This window comes from Agelaius phoeniceus, chromosome 13, assembly GCF_051311805.1.
Source record: "Agelaius phoeniceus isolate bAgePho1 chromosome 13, bAgePho1.hap1, whole genome shotgun sequence".
In the NCBI taxonomy this organism is placed as follows: domain Eukaryota; kingdom Metazoa; phylum Chordata; class Aves; order Passeriformes; family Icteridae; genus Agelaius; species Agelaius phoeniceus.
In genome coordinates, this window is record NC_135277.1 from 19,026,317 (window position 1) to 19,048,955 (window position 22,639).

Below are 22,639 nucleotides of genomic sequence, written 5' to 3' on the forward strand. Positions count from 1 at the left end.
TGGCTGTGCAGCCTTGTGGTGAAATCCTGCTCCAGCAGCCTGGCTCCATCTCAGGAGCAGGGATGAGAGGAATGAGACCTGTGTGCATTGCACCGGCTGCCCAGAGCCCCACATGGACCAGCAGGACTGCCTGCAGCTGGCCTGGGTGTGCAGGTGCTCCAGCACAATGGCTCTGGGTCATTGCTGTGGGAATCACTTCTCTCCTGAGCCCTTCTTCTCCAGGTAAAGTGAAACTCCCTTGTTCTGCCCCCAGCCATCCTCAGCAGGACTCTCTCACTCTCTTCCTCTCTTCATGTAACTTGGAAACAATATCCAGGTGTGGTCTCACCAATGCTAAATAAAGGGAAATAACCCCTTCCTTTGTCCTGACCACCAAAAATATATAACTCCAGTTCTAGCAGGAGTTTCTCCCCAGGAAATTTGAACTGAAGTTCTCTTGAGAGGGTATTTTAGTGCTGCCTTTGCCATCCTGTGACTGAATGAGCATTGTTTGGGAATGGGGTGGGTGAGGGCAGGCATGCATAGGGTTAGAGAGGTGACAGGGATCCCTATTCATGAGGATACTAATCCCCAGGAGGGAAAAGGGCATGAACAACCTTATGTGGCTTTAAGGTCAACCCTGTTGGGAGTATAAAGTTAGACCAAAGACCTTGTTTGTAATAATTCTAATCCACTTGTCCCAGCAGTGCCCCGTGTGCTCCCAGCTGCTCTGTATCCTCCTCCCTCTGCCATTCATTGCTGGTCCCTCACAAAGCCCTCCACAATCCCAGGGCTGGTTTAGCATGCTGCAGCTCCTGAGGACGGGGGAAGGAAGTTTGTTTTGTAATTGGATTAGCACTGCTGGGAACAGCTTGTGCACGGTGTCAGGGCTGAGCTGGTGCAGCCCTGGCTTTGTGCCTCTCTGCCTGGTTCTGGGGCAGCTTGGGGCTGTGTTAGCCCTGCAGAACCAGGACTTGACTGACCAAAATGGTGCTCACAGGGCTGTCTCCTATGAAGACAGGCTGGGGGAGTTCAGGCTGTTAAGCCTGGAGAGGCCAAGACTCCAGGGAAACCTTAAAGCCCCTTCCAGCCCTCAAGGTCTCCAAGAGAGCTGGGGAGGGAGTTTGGACAAGGGCCTGGAGTGACAGGACAAGGGGGAATGGTTTCAAACTGAAAGAGGGCAGGGTTAGATGAGGTTAGAAGAAACTCTTGGCTGAGAGGGTGGGCAGGCCCTGGCACAGACTGCCCAGAGCAGCTGTGGCTGCCCCTGGATCCCTGGAAGTGTTCCAGGCCACGTTGGATGGGGCTTGGAGCAACCTGGGATAGTGGAAGGTGTCCCTGTCCCATGGCAGGGGATTGGAACAAGATGAGCTTTAAGGTCCTTTCCAACACAAACCATTCTATGATTCTCTGAAAATGTGTAGTTTTGCAGGATGGAGGCAACCAAGAGGGAGAAAAGACTGATAGAATGCAGAACTGGAGCTTGCCCACCTGGGAAATGTTCACTGAATTCTGTCCCTAGTGTCTCCCACCTGCTAGAAACAAAACCCTTTGCTTAGTGCCAAGCCTCACATCACCCATCCCAGCAAAAGTCATCAAGGCTCCCAGGTACCTCAGAGGTTGGAGAGAACCAGCAGCTGATCCTTGTGGGGCTGGGTTAAACCCTCACATTGTCACCCATGCCCCCTTCCTGCCCCTCTGGCTGGGAGCAGTTCCTTGAAGCCCAGCCTGGTGTTTAGTTTGAAACCCCAGCCCTAGCAGGGATGCTGAAGTTACTTGGTGTCCTGGTTTAGGGCAAATTTGGAAGAGAATTTCCAAAGGAGGGCCCCTCCCCACAACCAGTTTGGGAAGGATTCCTCAGAGAGAAGTGGAAAGAACCTGTTTATTTAACAGGCACAGCACCCCCAGCACACAGAATGAACAATACCGGATGGCAACACTCTGAAAAGAGATGACAAATTCAGAAAGTCTCTCTTGGGGGGGTGGTCACTCTGTTCTCAGTCCCTCCGGCGCTGGGCCAGCTGCTGCAGCCACAAGGTGCAAACTCTTGGTGTTTCCCAGGTCCCAGTCCAGAGCAGGTTCGAAATGGTCAGTAAAAGGAAAGCAGAAATGGTCCAGGAAGAAATTTGGACAGTTTAGCTAAACTAGCTAATGAGCAAAAGCAAGCAGAAGCGAAGCAAGCAAGAGTGAGAGAGAGCAAAGGAAAAGCAAAAGCAGAAAAAGCAAAAGCTGCAGTCTCTGTGTCCCGCCAGGCTGATAAGAAAACCAAAACAAAATTTTCCCTCTTCAGAGCCAGTCTTAAAGGCACAGAACAGAATATCCAACATTAACAGAACACATGAATGGGGATACAAGCATCATAACGGCACCCTAGGACACTTGGGTATCCCTGAGAATGTTCTGCCCTGTCTTTTGCCTCCAAGCACAGCAATCTACAGCAGGATCAGATAACAGCTCAGCTGCCAGTGTTTAGAGCAAAGGAGAGAAATTTGCTCCTGATCCCTTCGGGCTGCCAGTGGAATGTGCAGGGTAGCACATACACAGCACACGTGTGCACTGGCACAGACATGCCCAGCTGAACGCCTCCTCTCCAATCTTTTCCTAAAGACCAAAGGACAAATTTCAACTTCTGACTTGGAGACCATCCTCACTCAGTCCCTTCAGGATGGCTCCCAGCATCATTCCAAACCACTGACTTGCTCCTGGTGTCCTGTTTGGAAATTGTCCCAAGACATCTCTGCTTGGATGCCTCCGCCTAATTCTGAGTCTACCCCTGTGAGTAGTTCTGTCATTTTTTGTGCACAGTTTTGGAGGCCTGTCTCCAAACCACCATGCTCAGGCACACAGAAGGGGAAATTCCTTTAAGCTAAAAGAAACGTTGATTTAGATTAGATACAAGAAGTATTTTGCAGTGTGTGTGGTAAAACCCTGGAACAGGTTGCTCAGAGAGGTGGTGGAAGTCCCATGTATGGAAACATTCAAGGCCAGGGCTTGGAGCAACCTGATCTAATTAAAGATGTCCCTGCTCACAGTAGGAGATTGGACTAGATGACCTTCTGACCCAAACCTAGGATTCCATGATATTCCACTGAGACCATCCCAGTGGCCTGCAGTGGTGTGGCTGTGTCCCTCCCCAGAACATCCCAGGCATGATGATTCCACACTACCAGCCCTGCACTTCTTGCTGTTAACATTAGTGGGGGCATCCCAAGGCTGAGGTGGGGAGCAGTGCTGGGGCTGCTCAGAGACATCCTCCCTTTAACATAGCCCAGTAACTCGTGCTGGCAGCAGCTGCTCCCACTCCAAACACAGCCATAACTGGTATTACTGGGCTGTCCTGCTTGGGGCCATACAGAGCAAGATCCTCCTTTTATCATCATCCATGCCATTCCTGTCTTGGCATCTGCAGTAGATGTCTGTCTGTCAGCAGAGCCATCGGGGCACAAGGTCGGGTCACCGTCTGACACTCACAGGTTGCTTGGGATGTGGAGTGGGAGCATCTGTGTGCTGTGGCTTGGTGTGGGGGTGGGATGGGGTCTGTCACGGCAGTGATGGGGGGACACAGTGACCCCTCTGCTCTGCTCTGCTCTGCATTAACAGCGCAGCTCCGGGGCCTGTGTGTGCTGGGCTGGGGCAGCAGTCACGAACCATCCCTCCCTGATGGCAACAGCTCATTTCCATTTAGATAGAGGAATTTCAATCTCAGTTTGCCAGCGCTTCACCACGGTGCGACTCAAGACGCCAATTTCCTGTTTTCTCCCCATGCAACCCCAGATGGTCTCTGGGCTCGGGGGCTGCAGCGCGTTCGGGGCAGCTGCGCCGGGCCCGGGGCACAGCTGGGGTGAGAACGGGGGTTCAGTGTGGCCGCGGCTCCGCACGGCGTCTCCGCACCCCGAACTGCCCCACGGCCCCTGGCGCGCTCAGCGGCCCCGCTGGGCCCGGCCTGCTCGGGAGCGGAGGCGCCCGCGGGGAGGCCCCAGGGGCGAGCGCGGAGGGCGGCGGGGCGGATACGGGACACTGCACAGCGGACATCGCACACCCTCGCCCCTCATACAGCGCCCACCCTCACCCCTCGCACACCGCCCACCCTCACTCCTCACCCCTCAGGCTGTCCCTCCGCGGGCGCTGCAGCCGGGGCCGCGCCGGGAGCGCCACCTGCCGGCCGCGCCAGGAGCAGCAGGGCTGGGCCGGCGGGGGCGGGGCTGACCAGTGTGGGGGCGTGGCCTGGCGTGAGGAGGCCGGTCCGGGGGCGTGGCCGCGCAGCCATGTCGGAGGGGCCGGCGGGAATGGTGGCACCGGCGGCGATGGCGGAGACGCGGCTGCGGCGGAAGCAGCTGCTGAGCGCGGAGGAGGCGGAGCTGTTCGAACTGGCGCAGGCGGCGGGCAGCGGGCTGGACCCGGAGGTGTTCCGGTGAGCGGTGGGGGCGCCCCCGCGGGAGCCGCCGGTGAGGCCGGAGCCCCCTCTGACGGGCGCTGCCGGTGTCCCCCCCGCAGGGTGCTGCTGGACCTGCTGCGCATGAACGTGGCGCCCCTCGCCGTGTTCCAGGTGCTGAAGTCGATGTGCGCCGGGCAGCGGCTCCCGCCGGCAGCCGAAAGCGGCCCTGCTGCGCCGGCGCCGATTCCCGCCGACAGCCGAGGTACGCGGCGGGCAGGGGCGGAGCGGGGCGGGCGGGGCCCTTCCCCGGGCAGTTCCCGGGCGGAGCCCCCCGAGCACGGCCGGAGCCCGCCGGCCCCCGGGCCCGCGCTGCGGCCGCTGCGGCCCGGAGCGCGCCTGGCGCTGCCCCGTGCCCGGGCCGCCGCGGGAAGGGGCCCGCGGGCCGCTCGGCCGAGCCCGGGAGGCGGCTCCGCCCGAGGGGCCCGCTCCGTGTGAGCCCGGGGGGGCGGCTCCGCCCGAGGGGCCCACTCCGGGTGAGCCCGGGGGGCAGCTCCGCCCGAGGGGCCCGCTCCGGGTGAGCCCCGGTCCGGCTCCGCCCGAGGGGCCCGCTCCGGGTGAGCCCGGGAGGCGGCTCCGCCCGAGGGGCCCGCTCCGTGTGAACCCGGGGGGGCGGCTCCGCCCGAGGGGCCCGCTCCGGGTGAACCCCGGGGGCGGCTCCGCCCGAGGGGCCCGCTCCGGGTGAGCCCCGGGTGAGCCCCGGCCCGAGCCCGTTTGTCTTAATGTTCGTGGGCAGCCAGGGGCTGGGGAGAGGCTGCAGTACTTGTGCTGCGTTTTGTAGCCTCCTGGCTCTGCTCGCCAAGCCCTTAGCAGAAAAAAGCCACTTTAATCTACGGTATTATTCAGTGCTGCTTTGTTTGTATGTAACTTAAAAAAAGATAAAGTTTCCGGGCCACGAGGAATTCCTGGAAAAGAAGGAAAGCTGTGTTGCTTCCTTTATCCCCATGTGCGTGGTGGCTTCTAACACTCATCCAGCGGTTTCCATCCTCTAGAGATGGTATTTGTGTGGGAAGATGAAGTAGAATGCTGTCAGCTAAAGCAGTTACTGCTTTTTTATGCATTTTATCTCTTCTTAATACTCTAATGTCCATGGGCAGTAACAACCATAGCCCTAAACTTGTGCCATATGTGTATATATATATATATATAAATACAATTTTATTTTATTCTTAACCAGTTCTAATAAAATTTTTATTTACTCCCTGAAGTGACTTTTGGCTTGCCAACTCAGTGGATTACTTCCAAAAGGTTTAAACATAAGTAACTAAAATAAGTCTGCTGTCACTAAGCCTGGATTCACAGTGGAAAAGTTAATTTCTCATGTGGTGTTGTTTGTGGTAAATTTTTCTAGTATTAGTTTGGCTTTCAGTGGCCAGTTTGGCCAATTGCTGCCTTATTTCCCAAGATTAAAATATGCCCTTGGTGCAAGTTAATGCACTGGAATTGCTGAAACAGGAAGATTGTGCCCACCAAGGCACACTTTTGCTGCAGATGTGGTCAAACGTTAAATGCTAAGCTTGGATTTGCCCTCTTTACAAAGCTGTTGCTTGGTAATAGTGATGAAGAGGCACTTGGGCCTCCTCTTTCTTTTCACATTCATCCCTGATCAAATTGCAATGGACAGCACTTCCAGACCTTGTCAGAAGGCTTGGTCTTCCCAGCTGTGTCAGGTTTTTGGTTTTTCTGTAACTTGTGTTAAATTAGAGCCCTAACTCACTTTGAATGAAAGCTTCTGTCTTTAGTTTCTGCCAGCCCAGGTGACTTTGCTGTCACACAGCATCTGCTGACATCGGCTAACTCCTTTGTGAATAAAATTGTCACTGAAGAGCTAATGCTCAGAAAATGCTTTAGGCAGAATTTAAGCTCAGCAGGGGCTTAGCACAACTTTAGTCCTGTGTTTTCATTTCTGTGAGTATAAGTAGTGCTGCTAAGATCCTGTTTATATGAAGGATGTATTTTGTCCAGTCCTCCTTTTAGGGATTACAGAATCAGGGAATGGTTGGGGTCAGAAGGGACCTTAAAGCTCATCTCATTTCACTCCCTGCCATGGTCAGGGACACCTTCACTATCCCAGGTTGCACCTGGACACTTGGACACTTGCAGGGATGGGGCAGCCACAGCTGCTCTGGGTACCCTCTGCCAGGGCCTCACAACCCTCCTAGAGAAGAATTTCTTTCCAATACCTGATCTAAACTTGCCATCCTTCAACTTGAAAAAGAATCACTTCTCTTTCACTGAGCTTTCTCATTGTGGGCACAGTCCAAGTGAACCCTTCAGGAGTTGGGTAAGTGTCACTGGGGTGTCTGGGGGTGGCCTCTGGGCTGGATCTGTTCTGCAGGACTGTTGGGTTTGCCTTGCCTTGCCTCCTTTCCCTTTGGGAGCTGCTGTAAGGAGGGGGAACCTAAGTGCTGCCTGCTGTTGGCTCTGCAATCTCTTGTTGGAAGGTGCTGCTTCCATTTAAGAAGAGGATGCTGCAGCTTCTATGCAGGACCAGGCATTTGCTAGGGGAGATGCCTCTTCTGCATTGCTGGGTACTTGTTTGTGTGGTTGCAGCCCAAGCTCTGTGCTTGTGACAAGAGCAGCAATTGTCCTTTGCCAGCTTCTCCAGCTGCTTGGTGCCTTTCAGCTCAGCCCTGCACTCCCTCCCCTGTCAGGAGGCAGACAAGTGGCTCAGGGAATCCTGGTCCCACCCAAGCCTGCTCTGCTCCCTGCCCGGGCACAATGTATCAGCAGTGAGATCTGGCTGAAGCTTCCCAGCAGCAAGCACATCGTGGTGCAGGAGGCTTTAAAAACCAGCTAAAATAAAGCTGATGCAGCAGTTCTGATCAGCACTATTGGTGGTGGGGGATGCCCTGTAGTTATTTCAGCTTTTGTGCTGATGAAGCATCAGGGAGTCTGAAATCAGTAGCTCTGTATTTTCCCACAGAGCACAGCCATGGCCTTCTGTGCTGGCTGGTAACTGAATCTGTGACAGCTGCCTCCAAATTGCTCTGTGTGGGTATTGCAGCATCCATCTGGCATATTTAGCTGGATGCAGCTTCATTCAAGCTGCATTTGAAATGGTCCCTCAGCATTTCATTTGGGAGGGAAAGTGCTGGATTGAAATAGAAGGAATTTCCCAGGTGTGCTTTCTGTGTGTATGAGGGGCAGGGTTAAGGACAGTGATGAGTTTGGCCTAGACTAGACATATGTGTAATTAAGTTACCCATTTTCTCACATATTTCTGTGCTTTCTGTTTCCATCAGCCAACCCTCAAGTCCCTGCTGGTTCCCTGCAGTTTTCTACCTCTCTATACATATGCATATATCAGTGCCCTGCTCTTTTTTTGGGCTGATGAATAGTCTTTGATGCTTCTCTCACTCTTTGCACTCCAACCTCTTTTTTCACATTCCCCATTTCCCCAGAGAGTGCCTTACCATAAAATTACTTCCTGAAGCTTTGCCCCAGCTAATTTCTCTTCTGAGTGTGTTGTTAACATGAACTTGCTTTTCAAAACCTGTCTCCTTTGTGGGGCTGTCACTTGGTGTGTGGATTTTAGGGCTTCAAGGCACAGGAAGAAAGGAGTTGTGCATAGCAGGGGTCAGAATGCTCTCCTGCCCAGGGAAACTCTCACAAACTCCAGTGCCTGTTGGAAAAAACACTGAGCCCATCACCAGCCATGGGCTCTCTCAGAGGTTCTCATGGTGAGTTTTTTATGGTCTGTGTGGAAAGATATGCTGTGGACAATCACAAGTTCTTTTCTGCCCCTGCATTTTTAACTGCTTAATTCCTGTGTAAATACTTAGATGCAGTCAAGGCCTCAGAATTGTAAGTGTTGCTGTTCAGTTGTTTCATAAATATTCCTCAATGTATAACACAGCTTGTTGCTAACTTTGGCCTTCTTGTGTGTTCTGCTTGCCATCTTTGTGGTTTTTTATCCTTCCCTGTTTATTCCTTTTTCTCACTTGTTTCTTTCCCTTTGTGCAGCCTGTCTTTAGCTGTGAGCAGCCTTTTGGAGTGGTGACTGTCAGCACTCTTGGGTGCTGCTGGCCGTGCCAGCTGCTTTGCATTGCTCTTCCACTCAGCCTTGAGTTATCAGGGTTCAACCTGATGTGGGATTTGTGGTGTGGACTTCTGTATTAAGGAGATAAGGATAATGCTGACAAGGAGAATTCTGTGTAAGGCTCTGATATGGCAGAGGGAATCCCCTTGGATATGCAAAGGATTTATCTTACATTTATTTAATCTGGGGTTTATACATAATACAGTGAATTTTCCTGTGGGTTATACTGGCTATTATGCTTTAATTGTAAATGAAATATCCCCATGGGGTCTGAGTGGTGGTGATGTGTGCCTTGCACCTGAAAATATTCCCAGACACTTTGTGGTCTGCATGTCTTCTCTGAACAAAGATCTGTAGAATGACCTACTGGTGACTTCTATAGGACTAATTAAAGGACTTCTGGAATCCTCATCATGGTTTTCTTACTTAGTTGCTCTTACTCGGGTTTTTTCCAGCACTCCATCAATACCACTCCAATGATTGGATTTCCTGCAGTCACTGAGGAGCAGTTAGGTTCCCTTCTGGATCTTACCCTGCAACTCTCACTCCCCCCAGCTTTTCCTGCCATAAACAATAGAGTTTAAACCTTTTGAATGAAAGGCCTTGATTCATGTTTTGTCTAATGATGGACATGGTAAATGCATGGGACAAGTTCTGTGCACACAGCATTCCTGATGTGAAGTTGTTGCTGTTCCTCTCCCTTCTCCCAGGCTCACATTCCAAAATGAATAATTTTTCTGTATTGTAGGCAACCAACTAGCTTCAATTTATAGACCTCTGTTATCTTCTGGTACAGAAATTATCATTCTGTCAGTTTTTTTAGAACTGACAATTTCTCAGCTGTACTGTGCTTTCTGGGATGGCTGAAATTGCCTTGGTTAAAAGTTCCTGTGTCTTTCCCCTCCCAGGAGGTGTTAATAAATGTTAATAAATGTTATTAATGAATAATAATTCATTAATAAATGAACTTCTCAAAATACAGGTGATGGATAGTGAAGTAGTCTTTTCTACTTCAACAGAAACAGCAGACAAACAGCTTTTATTTGTCCTTCCTTATCCCAGGAATAAATTGCAAAAAGTCTAGGCTGGAATACTCACAACCTGCTGTGCCTCTAGTCCCAGAAGAATGGGTGGCCATGGGGGTCTCTCCCCTGACACTCTTTTCCTGCAGGAGGTTTGCAGGGTTACCTGAGGCTCTGAGCTTTCCTCTCTGCTGGACATGGAGCTAAATGCTGCACTGCCAGAATTTTTTCAATATGTTTTTTCAGGCTGATTATCAAGCTTTTTTTTCCCCCTCTTTTTCATGCTCTGCAAGGCAAAACCTGACAGAAGAAAAAGGATTTAGAGGAATACTGTAAATGCCAGATTTGTCATGTGGTTTTGCTGCACAGTAATGAGATACAAGTTTGAATTATAACTGAGTGACAATTCATTCTTTCCCCCCACCCTACCAAAGGAACGCTCAAAAAATCAGACTCCACAGAGCTCTCAGAGAAAAGTGAGGGACTCTGCCTGGGTGTAACATGGGAGGGTGAGTGAATGGCTTCTGTGGGTGCCTAGCATCTGTCCAGTGTCAAACCATGACAGTCAGCAAGGAAAATATCAGTGAAATCCTTTTGTTCCTCTGTAGTACTTGAAGTACAGAGAGTTTATGTTCATTGAGCTGCTTTTGTGCTTTGTGGTAATTGAATCTGTTATCTCTGATAGTGTAACTGAGAGAAGCACAAACCATGTCTGTCCCTGCACACTTCAGAAGCTGTCCTTGTCTGGTATATGGGTCTGCACAGGCTGCTTCCAGAAATATTCTGGGTATTTATGCAGTTTAACTGGTTTGTTTTACTGTGATTCAGGGCTAGGGGGATGCAGGGCATGTGCTTTGAGCCCAGCTTCTCTTCAGCCCAATGACTCCTTCTCCCCAAGCTGTTTTGGTGAGAACATCGAGGGCCCCACTCCAGGAGTGCTTTAGGAGGGCACCAGTGAGGGTGTGCACACAGCTGGAGTTGTAGGTGGGTTCAGGACCTGCCCTCTCAGCAGACAGATGTGTGGGAGAAGGGGAGGACACTGGGGACGTGTCCAGGATTGCTAAAAGCATCATGGTGAATAATGCTTTTATTCCTCCTGCCACTTTTCTCTCAAATACTCGGAGATCACATCTTACCTTTGTGCACTGTGTTTGTTTTCATCAACAGCACTTGCTTTAGTGAAGCTGCTTAAGGTGCCTGAGCTGCAGCACAGCTGGCAAGGCTGACCTGGGATGGTGGCTGCTGGCACAGAACTGCCCTGCTTGACAAGAACAGAGTTTATCAAGAGCACCTGACTTGGCTGGGATAAGTGAATGGATTTTTGTGCCACCCAAATTTTATGAATTAATAATGGCCACCTGCTCCTACTTGGAAGTTGTTAGGTTGTCTTGCTGGTGCATCAAGGTGTTAACTGGTAGTATTGATGTGAGTCCTGCCCCCAGACAGCTGCTCCAAGGAGGCAGGATGGTCTGGTGAGTAACTGTGGACTGTCTACAGCACAGATGACCCAAGATCATGTCCATGGAGACTCTAAAATGTAGAGCAGCTGGTGATACTGTGCAAGTTGCACTGTGAATGGTTGCCAAAATGTCACTCTTCATTTTAATTGCATGCATGTAATTACAGCCCACTGTATTCCTGGTTTGTTTCCTCATTTTATGACACACTGTGGAGGTTGCCATCTTTAGTAAATGCTGTACATCATGTTCCTTTTATTCTCTTTCCTAAAGTGAGTCCTAGTTCTCACCTGAGGGAGTGGCAGGGAAAGTCAGTGTCCCTCATTCCCTCAGCAGCAGTGAGTCTGTCACTCTCTCCTCTAACAGATCCTGTTGCCCCTTGCCTCCCTCAGTTTCTGCCTTTGTACCCACTGCTGCTCCCTGCTCCCACTCTGTCTCTTAGAGCTCAGTTGTGCCTCCAGGAGGGGAACTCTCACCTCCTGAGCTCTGTAAGACAACCTGGAAGGCCTGTGTAGAAATCTGAGTTTCTGAGAACCCTAAGACATGATAGGAAATCCAGATTTGCTCATTGAGTGACAAAAGTGATATGGAGAGAGGTGTGTGTGATCTGATGATGTGGCAGCAGTCTCAGACACCAGTGGACACTGGCACATCCTTTCACTTATCCCAGCTCAAGGTGCTGGAAACTCTTGGTGCTCCAGCAGCGCTGTTTGCTGTGCTGCTGTTCCTGCGTGCAATGACTGGAATAAAGTGGCTGGTTACTTTGGAGATTAAACCTCATGAAAATTAAAAATGCTTCTACTGTAACTTCTTTGGGATTAGTGGCACCGATACCTGTTGGGCTGAATTCACCAATTTGCTTTCTGCACTGGATGCTGAAGATGTTTGTGAGATCAATGGAATTTTGCCTCCTGCATGGTTCCTGAGGGAACGCTTGTGGCTAGCTGCTGTGTGGTGATGCTTGGGCTGGGATGTGAAAGCTCATGGATGTTTCTGTTTATTCAGGGAGGAATAAAAGCAGCTCTGCTGTGGGTGGCTCACAGATTCTGGCCGAGAGGAGCAGCCGGGAAGGATCTGCCCAGAGGATGCCCCGGCAGCCGAGCGCCAGCCGCGGGCAGAAGGCAGCAGCCTCTGGGAAGAGCAGCGGCGGAGGCAACAGTGCCTAAAAAAGGCTTAGAACACATGGATTTCAGTGCTTGACAATGATTGTAAATTGTGCTTCTTAAAGATGCTTGTGTTGTATGTATTAAACTAAACCCATGATTTGTAATACAGAAAACAGAGCTGTTGGTTCTTATTTCCAAAACTTCCTTTGGCCACACTGACTGCTTGGAAATCTTCCTGCATTTGGCTTTTCCTGTTTCCCCATCTGCCTCTTTACAGCATTCCAGCACCTCTATGTGAAACCAGATTGATCTCTCCCAAACATAATCCCAGGTTCTGTCCTCCCAGTGGTGCTGATGTGATTATTCATTTACAAAGCATTACAGCCCCCTTTGCCTCAGGAGCCAGGTCAGAGGGGGAGGTTGGGCCAGGTAAGAGAGGGAACAGCTCCATCACTTAGGGCAAGACACATACAAGTACCTAAAACAGGTGAGTGGGTTTCTTGGAGCTCAGGTGTTACCAGGCATGGTTCCAGAGGGTTTCTAGGCAGTAGGGTGCCTCCTAATGGCTCTGGGAGCTCAGGGGCTGCCGATGAATTCCATGTCCCTAATAAGGAGAAAGTGCCTCCATTCTATGGGAGTTGGATGGTGATTGCTAAACTCCAGATCTCCCTCTCACAGGCCTGCTTCAACGGGTGCTGAAATGAGATTTGCAAGGTCTGGGTTTCTCCTACTCAGATCAAATAACAAAGTGCAGCTGCTCCCCTTGGTAACACTGAGGTGGTGGAGTTCAGAGGCCTGAGGGGAGGTAGCCATGCACAAGTTGTGGTCACAATGCTGGGCAGCAGGAGAGCAGACTTTGGCCTCTCCTGCTTGGTACAGTCCCATGGGATCAAGCCCTGCAGGGAAGTGGCACCCAAGGCTGCATCCCATGCCTGAGCTCCAACTACAGCCCTGACATCCCTTCCTGGGGCCACTTCCCTGGCCCCTGTCACCCCCCTCCCCATGTTGAACCCCTCTCATGCCCTCAGCCTTGTTCTCTCCAGGCTCTGCAGGGCTGGAGATGCTGCTGGGAGCTGCAGGGTGTTGGGGCTTGGCTGGGGTGCAGCACCTCGGGGCAGGGGCTGCCTTCTGTGCCACTTCAGCTCAATATCCTGGGGGCTGTATGTCCCCTGAGGTTGCCAGGGACACTGGAAGGGACAGGGCAGGATGTGGGGTGTTTGAGGGGTGCTAGGGTCAGCCAGGGCTGCAGGGAACCCTCCTACCCCATGAGACAGCATTAGGTTAGGTGGTTAAGAGCTCATCTCCTGGAATGAAGATAAGCAGGGGGAGGTGGAGTAGCCCTGGAAACTCCACCGTGCCAGGGATTCCCTGTCCCAGCTGCTCCCAGGGCTCTTGTGGGGTTCAGAGGTGGCCAGAGGGTGAATGGGGCCACTGCAGGTCACAGCTGGTCCCTTGCTAGGGCCAAAGTCACAGTGTGGGATACAAGGAAAGAGCAATTTCAGATTGTGACTTAGAGGACATTCAGGGGAGGAATGAAAAGTGGGGAAAAAGAGGGACCAAGGTGGTTGTGGAGAGCCATAAATGTGGAAAAATAGAGGGATAAGGATATGATGGCCTGGGTGGCATCTAATGCCCATCTGCCAGTGTGGGATTACAGAACAGCCTGTGCCTCCTGGGGTTACACACTGAGCCTTGCTGGTGGCTGAAAGTGGGGGACATGGACATTTGTCACTCTTAGGGTCCTTAGGGCAGGACAGTGATGCACTTCCTGTGCAAACCTGGTTTTTGACAATTATTCATCGTTTAAATGGGCAACATTGACTGTAGCATTGCCAAGGAGGCTTATAAAATCCACAGATAATTTTATGAGATTTGCTTTATAAAGCAGTTAAAGCAGATAAGCAAATCAAACTAATTAAGGCTATGTCAACATTTGCACAGAGATGTGTTATGTCAAGTGGAATTTGTACTACCTGAGTGACTTCAGAATTTTCAGGATTTTAGAAGGATAACACAGAATGTGCAAACACTCACCCAATAAACTGAGGGCTCTCAATCTCACGGAGTGACCTTGGGCAGCATCCTGACACAAGGAGGGAGACCCCAAGAGTCCTTCTCTCAGGACAACTGACTCCACTGCCCTGCCTGCCCACCAAGGCTCCATCTGTACCCCAGCTGATCCTTACCTGTCATCAGATGGCCACAATAAACCTTGCTGGCCGAGGTCTGACCTTCAGCCCCTCCACGGCAGCAGCAGGTGCAATGGTTAGTGCTGCACACCTGAATCCAGCCCTGGCTGAGGTCACGGCCAGGTCTGAGGGCTGCTGGAGATGATGCACCTGCCATGAGCACCCGGTGCAGTTTATCCTTAACTGCAATCAACACCTGCAAAAGGAGGAGTGGGGAAAACAGGGAGAACCTGGAAGCTCTCCCAGTGGACCATCCGCCAGGGCTGAGCAGCACAGGGAGGATCCCTGCTTTCCTACAGACTATTTCCCTGCACCATCATTGCCAAAATGGGGAGGGCCGGCCGGGGAAAAAAGATACTCAGGAAAAGCTAAGATGGCCCGTACGGGGATCGAACCCGCGACCTTGGCGTTATTAGCACCACGCTCTAACCGACTGAGCTAACCGGCCCCACTGTCGGGGTTTCGCGCCGCCACCTGCTGGCCCGGCGATGGCTCCGCCTCCGGAAAAGAGAACAAAATCGATCCTAGCAGAGGATGGTTTCGATCCATCGACCTCTGGGTTATGGGCCCAGCACGCTTCCGCTGCGCCACTCTGCTGTGTGTTGTACACTATCCTCACAATTATATATTAACATCTATAATTCCATTCTGCCCTGCGATCTTGGTGGTATTAACAGCCTGTGCAGGGTGACAGGAACACCCCATGAGCCCCAAAACGGGGGACAACGAATATAACACACTGTGATGCCCCACTTGCTGTAACACAGCCTTCACCTCCTCTCAGGAAGCACAGGCCAAATCTCTGGTCACAGAGAGCAGCAGGCACAACTTTCCCAGGCATTGTCTTGGGGAAGGCTGTGAGAAGATCAGAGAAAAGAATCAGAAACAATTCTTATCTTCACTTGCTGCACCTGTCGTTGTGAACGTGTGGAATGTGTTATGGAGATTTGTATACCAAAGGGTAGTTTCTTGATTGGCCACCGGTGATGGTGTTTTACTTAAAGGGACCAGGTAGGTCAAACTGTATCAGACTGTCTGTAAGGGTGATGAGTTTCTTAATAAGCACAGTATGATAAAGTGATTGATCAGCCTTCTGGAATCATGGAGTCAATGCTAATTATTACCACGTCGGGGATGTCCTGCTATGACAAGTCCCCACTGTGCTGCTGAAAGCAGAACAGAGACAAAGCCCATCTGGTATCTTCTGCTTTTTGGCTTGCCTGGTAGCAGCCACCATTCACCTGTGGTGTACAACCACCTGTCCATCAGATTTTAGGAAAACAGGCAAATGTCTTATCGAGAACATATAAGAAGCCAGGTGGGTGGATTTTTGCAGACGTTTCTCACAAATTCAGGAGCATGGTTTCCCATATTGCTGTCAGTGGGAGATATAAATATTTGGAAAAAAACCTAGATGAGACAATAAAGCCTGAGACTGGGGCTGCTCAGCCCATCACACACCTTGTGTCTGCCTTGGACAGCACCACTGTGTTCACAGCAGCCCTGTGGCAGCAGGACTCAGGGACAACAAGTGCTGCCAGCACTGTGATGTGATTCATTCTGAGGAGAAGCTGAGGATGTCACCCATGTGCTTACCCTTGCTCGAGTTCTACATTTCTGTAAGCACAACTGGTTGTTCTAGTTTTTGCTCTTTTGTGAAAATAAAACAATGAACACCTGCAGTTCCTTTTCATATCGAGATGATTTTGGGTTTTTTTTGCAATAGTTGTGAACCAGTGCTCCATCATCCTCCCCTGAGCCTCCAGGGCTCCTGGCCTCTGCTTTCTCTTCAGAGGATTGCTGCAGTGTGTGGGGCGTGTATGTGCACGCCTGGGTGTGGGTGGAAGTGTTTTGATTGGCCATACAGATACATTCCCTAAAGCATCTGGCTGGCAGTTTACAGGACAAAAGTGCATAAGCTAATGAATTATTATTATTATTATTATTATTATTATTATTATTATTATTATTATTATTATTATTATTATTATTATTGTTATCTTCATGCTCTGCCTGAGCATGCAGAAATGCAGTTATGATAGCCAGAGCTGAAGTGGAATTGCATCTGGTCAGGGATGTCAAAGAGAGCAAGGAGGGTTTCTGTGAGTACCCATGTGACAAAAGGCACACACAGCCCATTGGAGCTGGGAACTTGCTGAGGCAGGACATGGAAGAGGTTGATACACTGAATGACTCCTTTGCCTTGGTCTTCACTTGCAAACCAGGCTTCAGGAATCCCAGGCCCAAGAGATCAGAAGGGCTCTGGGGTAAGGATGGGGCATTCTTGGTGAAAAAATATCAGGTCAGGGAATAACAGGCATATGTAACTTATAGATCAGAGAATTACAGAAGCATGGAATGGTTTGGGTTGGAAGGGACCTTAAAGACTATCCAGTTCCAATCCCCCTGTCCATGAACCTGCCCATGATCCCATGAGTGCTGACAGCACAGGCTGATGTCATTGTCAGGCCTTTTTCAATATTTTGAATGATCATGGTGACTGGGAGAGATGCCTGAGGACTAAAACAAGGCAAAAGACTCCTGTCTTTGAAAAGGATAAGAGGCCCCAGAGAGCTACAGGCTGGTCAGCCTCACCTTGGTCCCTAGGAAAGTGAGGGAGTACCTAAAGTTGCAAGCAGCCCCAATAAGAACAGCAGCTCTACCTATGGGTTGGTGCCATAGGGTGTCTGAGACAGCAGTCATGATTGCTAACCAGGTCATTCCAAATGAAATTCCCACATGTACCACAGTTTGTATTCAAGAAAGAGTCCTACATATGAAATTACTGTGTGTTATGAACACAGACATTGTGTGTACCAGCATCCCCTTGAAGGGGAATGACAAAGCATCTGTCATTTGTCAAAGCTGGCACTGCAGAGATGGAAAAGGTGGGGGATGGAGAGCAATTTCACCCCAGTGTTACACCAAGACATTTTATAAAGAACAGGCCTCCTCCCACTATTCCCCCAAATTGCAGAACTGGCCTCATGCAGTGCAGTTCATGCCTGGGTCCCCACCTGGGCACTGTCAGTCTTCATCATCACCGTGCCACAGCAGCATGCTTTTCTTGTCAGGTGCAACCAGCTGCAGCAGCAGCCCTAAAATCCCTCTCAACCTGTACCAACAGAGCCATCTCAGCAGGAAAAACAAACTGCTGAAAGCAGAGTGTCCTCCTAGGTCCCAAGAGCTGATGCTGGATAAACCTTTCTCATCACCCTCATCTGAATCCCTGGAAAGGGTAGTGGGGGGTGAGAAGAAACCTGTCCATCAAAACAGGGTGTGTCATGGCAGGAAACAGAGGAGCAGGCTAGAAGCTGTGGTTGGTTATCCAGGGTTACGGAGGCACCACAAAGCTCGTGGTCTCTGTGCTTCCATTCGGGAATTCGGGGGAAGGTGAAAGAACAAAATTTCTCTTGCGTTGGCCGGGAATCGAACCCGGGTCAACTGCTTGGAAGGCAGCTATGCTCACCACTATACCACCAACGCATCTGTGGGAAAAGGCTGTGCCTGCTCCTCCAGGTCACATTGCACCAGCTCCAGGTGCACACCGGCTCCTTCTGCTGTTCTGTGCACTGCTACAGGCTGCCACAGAGATGGGTGTTTCTGTGGGTGAGACACTGGCTGCAAAACTCAAGCTGGGCTAGACACTGACTAGGGAAAATCAGCACCAGGGGGTGCCCAGGCTTGGAGCAGGAGCCTGGACAGATCAGGATTGAGCTGCAGGCCCAGACTGCACAGACCTATGGGGTGTGTCTAGGAGAGATGGATCTGCATGTCCAGCACCCATCTCCAGCCCTGAGCAGCCAGAGAAGAAGAAAAGGATCAGATCAGACAGTCTGCCTTGTTTATGTGGGTGCTGGTGGTGCTTTAGGGCATGCTGGTGACAGCATCACTCCCCACACATTGTGCCATTGGAGGTGCATTTGTGGGTCCATGCCTGTGGTGAGTAAGCACAGCCAACTGCTCACCCAGTTGCTCACTCCTGCTCCACCTTCTGTGAATGAGAAGCATAGAAAAAAAGATGAGAATTCTTCCAGGACAAAAGAAACCCTGGGACATGGCTTTGCAAATACTATTGTTGGCAAAGTAGACTCAGCTTGGGGAAATTAATGTTTGGCCCATTGAAAAAGGTTCACATAGTGAGTAACAAGAAAACCCCAAACAAACATTAAACACAACCTTTCCTTGCTCTTACCCAGGATCAGCTTGTCTGCTTCACCCAACATTCTTTTAACCAAAGCAGCATGGTGTTCTGAATTGTCTCTCTGCTCTTCCTGACCCTTCTTTCTTTCCTGCTCTCTCTGTCTGGCATTGTCTACCCTCTCTGCATTATGTTTTCATGGAGGCCCCAAACTGCTGATAGCTCAGAAGTCTGCCATGGAGATGGAACCATCTGTGTGCAGCACATGGCAGCCCCTTCCCTGTTCCCACAGAGACCAGCCTGAGGCATTCCATGTCACCTCCAGTCCCAACACCCAGCCCCCACTAGCCAGTACAGTGTCCCTTGGCAATACCTGCTTGGCCCTGATCCTGAATCACCCTAGAAATGGTCACAGCAGCAAACAGATTAGGAAAAAGAATGGTTCCGAGTTTTGGAGTCAAGCACACACTGGGAAGCTGGAGACTGAGCTGCCTGCAGGGAATTGAGGAAGAGCTGTGTGCCCATGATACACAGGGCCTTGTGAAGGAAGCTGTGCCTGCTGCTCCAGGGTATCTGGGGCAGAGGGTAGAGGATGTCATCCTGGAGCAGAGCCATTCCCAAAGGAAGCCATGAGCCTGTGGCAGGCCAGTACCAGAGCAGGATCCTGGCAGGACCTGTGGAAGTCTGGAGAGAGGAGCTCGCCTGGAGCAGGTTCCTGCTAGGATTAATGGTCATGTGGATTCCCAGCAGGGTCTCCCTGTCCCAAAAGGCCCCACAGTGTCACTAGGGCCCTGGGTTCCACCAGGTTCCATAGCATCCCAGTGCTCCCCAGGCTTCTGTCAGGTTCCATGGCTTTCCCATGGTCTCCAGGGTTCCCTGAGTTTCTGTGGTGTCACAGTGCCACAGCATCACAAGGGTCTCCTGTGTCCCATGGGGTCACAACACCCCTTGAAAAAGGTTCACATGGGTGAACCTTCAAAGGTTCATGGATTCTGTGCAGCCCCACTATGTCACAATGGTCCCTCCCTTCCCCAAGTCCCCCCAGTGTCCCAGTGGCCCCTTGGCTGCAGAAGGGGGTGCCTGGGATCTCCTGCCCCCCCAGCAGCTGGAGGAGAAGCAGCAGGGACAGCGTGCAGACAGTGCCATGGCCCCTTCTGTGCCCATGCCTGGCCCTGTCCCTGCCACAGCCATGGTGTGTAACACCTGCTCCAAGCCCTTGGGTGTGCAGGTGACACTGATGTCCTGGCTGCTCCTGGGGTGATCCCTGGGGAGAGGCCAGCAGGGTTTCATTACCCACATGCTCCCTGTGCCAGTGACACTGAGCCCCACTGCAAAGCCAGCCCTCTCTGGGAAACAGCCAGGGCCATGCCACCCCCGAGCTCTCTGCAAAGCTCAGCTTTGGCAGCCTCAAAGCCCCGTGCTAGGCAGTTTGCCCCTCACATTTCTGTCTAGAACTGACCCAGAAATGTCTGATTTGTACATGTGAGAGGGAAGGTGCATAGTCCCAGCACGTTGTGTGCACTTTAGAGGCTGCTAGGAAAAGAGGGTAATTTAGTAAAGCCTTTTGTCCTGACACTTCCTTCTCTTGCAGATACAGAGGCTTCAATTAGGCAACAATGAAGGTGCTTGAAAGTGATTGCGTTGTGAAAATCAGGTTTCACAGGGAAGAGGGAAGGTCAGCAAATGCTTTGTTTCCTGGCACATTTCTCAGTCTGAACTGCAGCTGGAAATGCTTCACTCTAGTGATGGACCCTCCCACCTTGGGAGAATGTGATGATGCTGTATATATAGTTGAGAAAGCAAGTGCAGATCACTATTGTGTTTTGTTTAATTTAGAGACTGCAAAGGGAAGATGAAGCTAGCACTGGCTTTTTGTTGTTGGATGTTTCCTTTGGGAATACCTGCTGGACGTTTGGGAGGGGTTTGTGATGTGCAAGAGTGAGAGGGGAAGATGGTACATGGAGCTTGAGGGAAAGCACACACCTCCACAGGGCTGGATGCAGTTCACTGGGTGGGAGTTACATGTTCAGCAGCTGATCACACAAGAAAACATTCTAAAAGAAAAATGCTGTGCTGGAATTGTCTTTTCTTTTGTAACCTATAAGCTGTGCACAGCTAAGGATGAAACATTCCTCTTCCTTCAGCGGTACATGCAGGATCACACTCTGTCAGTCACCAAGAGCAGGATGGCAGAACTGCTCCACAAACTGGTCCTACACAAATGGAGCTGGGCCAGGAAAGCGTTTGGCTTTTTCCTGGGCACTGTCAGTGCTCATGAAAACAACCACACGATGGTGATGTCGACTCGCAAAAGAAGGAAATGCACAGAGCCCAGCTCGAAACCACCCCGAGGGCAGAGCCAAGCGACAAACGTCTCTCAAATCATCCACATCAGGACAAAAAGGTTTCACTGATCTTCCACTTCAAAGTGTAAACCCTTCTCTGCACCACATTTAAAAGACAACACAAACTCCTTTGCCCTAACAAATCTTTTCACTCTCACAGAGTCTGGCCACAAGCTTGAAAACATCTGTCAAAACCAGAGCTCACAAAGTCAGCTGAGAAAGCTCTTGCTGCCTACAGCTTCAGCTGCACCATCAAACTACCAGCACACATCCCGGTACCAGCACTTCCCTTCTCAGCTCTGGGTACCATCTTGAGCCTTCAGTCTCGGAGTCAGGATCCAAACTACCAGGACAAAAAGCTCAGCAGTTTGGCATTTCCATTCCCACTTGACAGCACAACAGCTCCAACCCAGAGAGCTGAAAGGCCTTTATACTCAGTGAGTGTGCATCAGAACTTGCTTTCTTTGCCAAAGAGAGGAAATACAAGCTCATCTCCAAAGAAATGGCATCTCCTCCCCCAAAATACAAAACACCTGGGGACTGACCCCACACAAAGGTGACAGAACACCATCACTGGGCATTACTTGCCCAGGGCACGAGATCAGCTGCACACCAAGCCTCAGCATAGCTGCTCACCTTGTTTGAAAGAAGTGTGGAGGAGAATTTCAAGAAGGCCACCTCTGAGATGTGGATGCCACATGCCAAATTGAATCTATCAGGAGACCACCCTCCAAAGCTGGATACCAACTCCACCACTGTACAAACTGAGGGAAGTGCTTCCACACCAAATATGCTAGCACAGAAAGTGGTTACTATCCAATTAGCAGGCAGCCTCAACAAGGGGAGAGAATTGATGCATCTGACTCCACCTTAAAAGAAGGCTAATTAATTACCTTATTATACTCTTAATCTATACTATATTCCACTCTATTACATTACATCTAAACTGAATCTGCCAAGCACTCAACTCTGCACACACTGCACAGAATCTCATGGCTGCCAGCCCACAGTCCTGACACACACACACACACACACACATATGGCTGGCCCTGATGGCCAAGGAAACAAAACCCCATCACTGTGGGTAATCAATCTCCATATTGCATTCTACTGTGGCACAAACAGGCACAGCAAATGATAACAATTGTGTTTTCATTCTCTGAGGTTCAGAGAATGTGAAACCCAGAAATATTCTTGGGAGTAATTGTGTCTTGCTTTTCTCTGTGAAGAGAAATGTGGCTACAGGTTACCTCCCTTGACCTGCACTAGGCAGCTTCTTATCTGCACCTCCAGCAGTGGGGATATGTGTTTTTCCTTCCATGAAAACACATTCTCATTCAGGAACTAACCAAGCAAAGGTTGCATTCCACTTCCAGTAATGCAAGGCCCAACATTTGCTCCTACACAGAGGGGGCCAGTGCATAGTCAAAGCCAGGGAGGGGTCCTGGAAAAAGGGATGATGATCCTGAGATATCTCAAAGAATCCCTTGGGGAAATGTTGAGGTCGTTTGGCAGAGGTAATCAAGGGCAATCCATGCCAGGAGGTTGGGCATTACTGGGTTTGTGGTGAACATGCCCATCACAGGTTACCTCCAAACTGGTCAGGGATATGTTGTGCAGGATATATTGGACTGGTTTTCTTTCTGCTATCACAGCTTCAGGGAAATCAGTTAGGAATCAGGATATATGATCATCTAATTAGAGAAAAGCAGTCAATTGATGCAGGCCTGGCTGGAAGGAGCAGCCAAAAGTGGGGAAAAGATGAATGGCCACCTGAGCAAATTATACAACACCATGGACCAGCCACATGGAGTCCTAATGATTAATATCAGGTGCCAGAGGACTCATTTATAATTTAAAGCAGATAATTAGGTTACCAGCTGTCTTTGAAATAATAACCAACCAGTCAGCTACAGCCCTTGACCA

The 22,639-nt window shown here is 50.6% G+C and overlaps 1 protein-coding gene and 3 non-coding genes across 4 annotated transcripts; 1 reads left to right on the top strand and 3 right to left on the bottom strand.

Moving 5' to 3' along the window:
- The first annotated feature begins 4,207 nt into the window (after positions 1-4,207).
- LOC129126151 (mitotic-spindle organizing protein 2B-like) lies at positions 4,208-12,211 on the top strand. The gene is made up of 3 exons (XM_054641943.2): positions 4,208-4,390; positions 4,474-4,616; positions 11,938-12,211. Exons 1-3 carry the CDS (start codon positions 4,245-4,247, stop codon positions 12,096-12,098), a joined length of 450 nt encoding a protein of 149 aa, XP_054497918.2. The 5' UTR covers positions 4,208-4,244; the 3' UTR covers positions 12,099-12,211.
- Positions 12,212-14,601: 2,390 nt separating this feature from the next.
- Positions 14,602-14,675, bottom strand: TRNAI-AAU (transfer RNA isoleucine (anticodon AAU)). The gene has a single exon. It is a non-coding gene; the product is annotated as a tRNA-Ile (tRNA).
- A 77-nt stretch (positions 14,676-14,752) lies between these two features.
- TRNAM-CAU (transfer RNA methionine (anticodon CAU)) lies at positions 14,753-14,824 on the bottom strand. Its single transcript has one exon. It is a non-coding gene; the product is annotated as a tRNA-Met (tRNA).
- Positions 14,825-17,641: 2,817 nt separating this feature from the next.
- Positions 17,642-17,713, bottom strand: TRNAG-UCC (transfer RNA glycine (anticodon UCC)). Its single transcript has one exon. It is a non-coding gene; the product is annotated as a tRNA-Gly (tRNA).
- Positions 17,714-22,639: the final 4,926 nt, after the last annotated feature.

Coding starts and splice junctions, on each gene's coding strand:
- LOC129126151 (XM_054641943.2), top strand. CDS start 4,245: ATGTCGGAGGGGCCGGCGGGAATGGTGGCACCGGCGGCGATGGCGGAG. Junction 4,391..4,473: donor CTGGACCCGGAGGTGTTCCG/GTGAGCGGTGGG, acceptor TCCCCCCCGCAG/GGTGCTGCTGGACCTGCTGC. Junction 4,617..11,937: donor GATTCCCGCCGACAGCCGAG/GTACGCGGCGGG, acceptor CTGTTTATTCAG/GGAGGAATAAAAGCAGCTCT.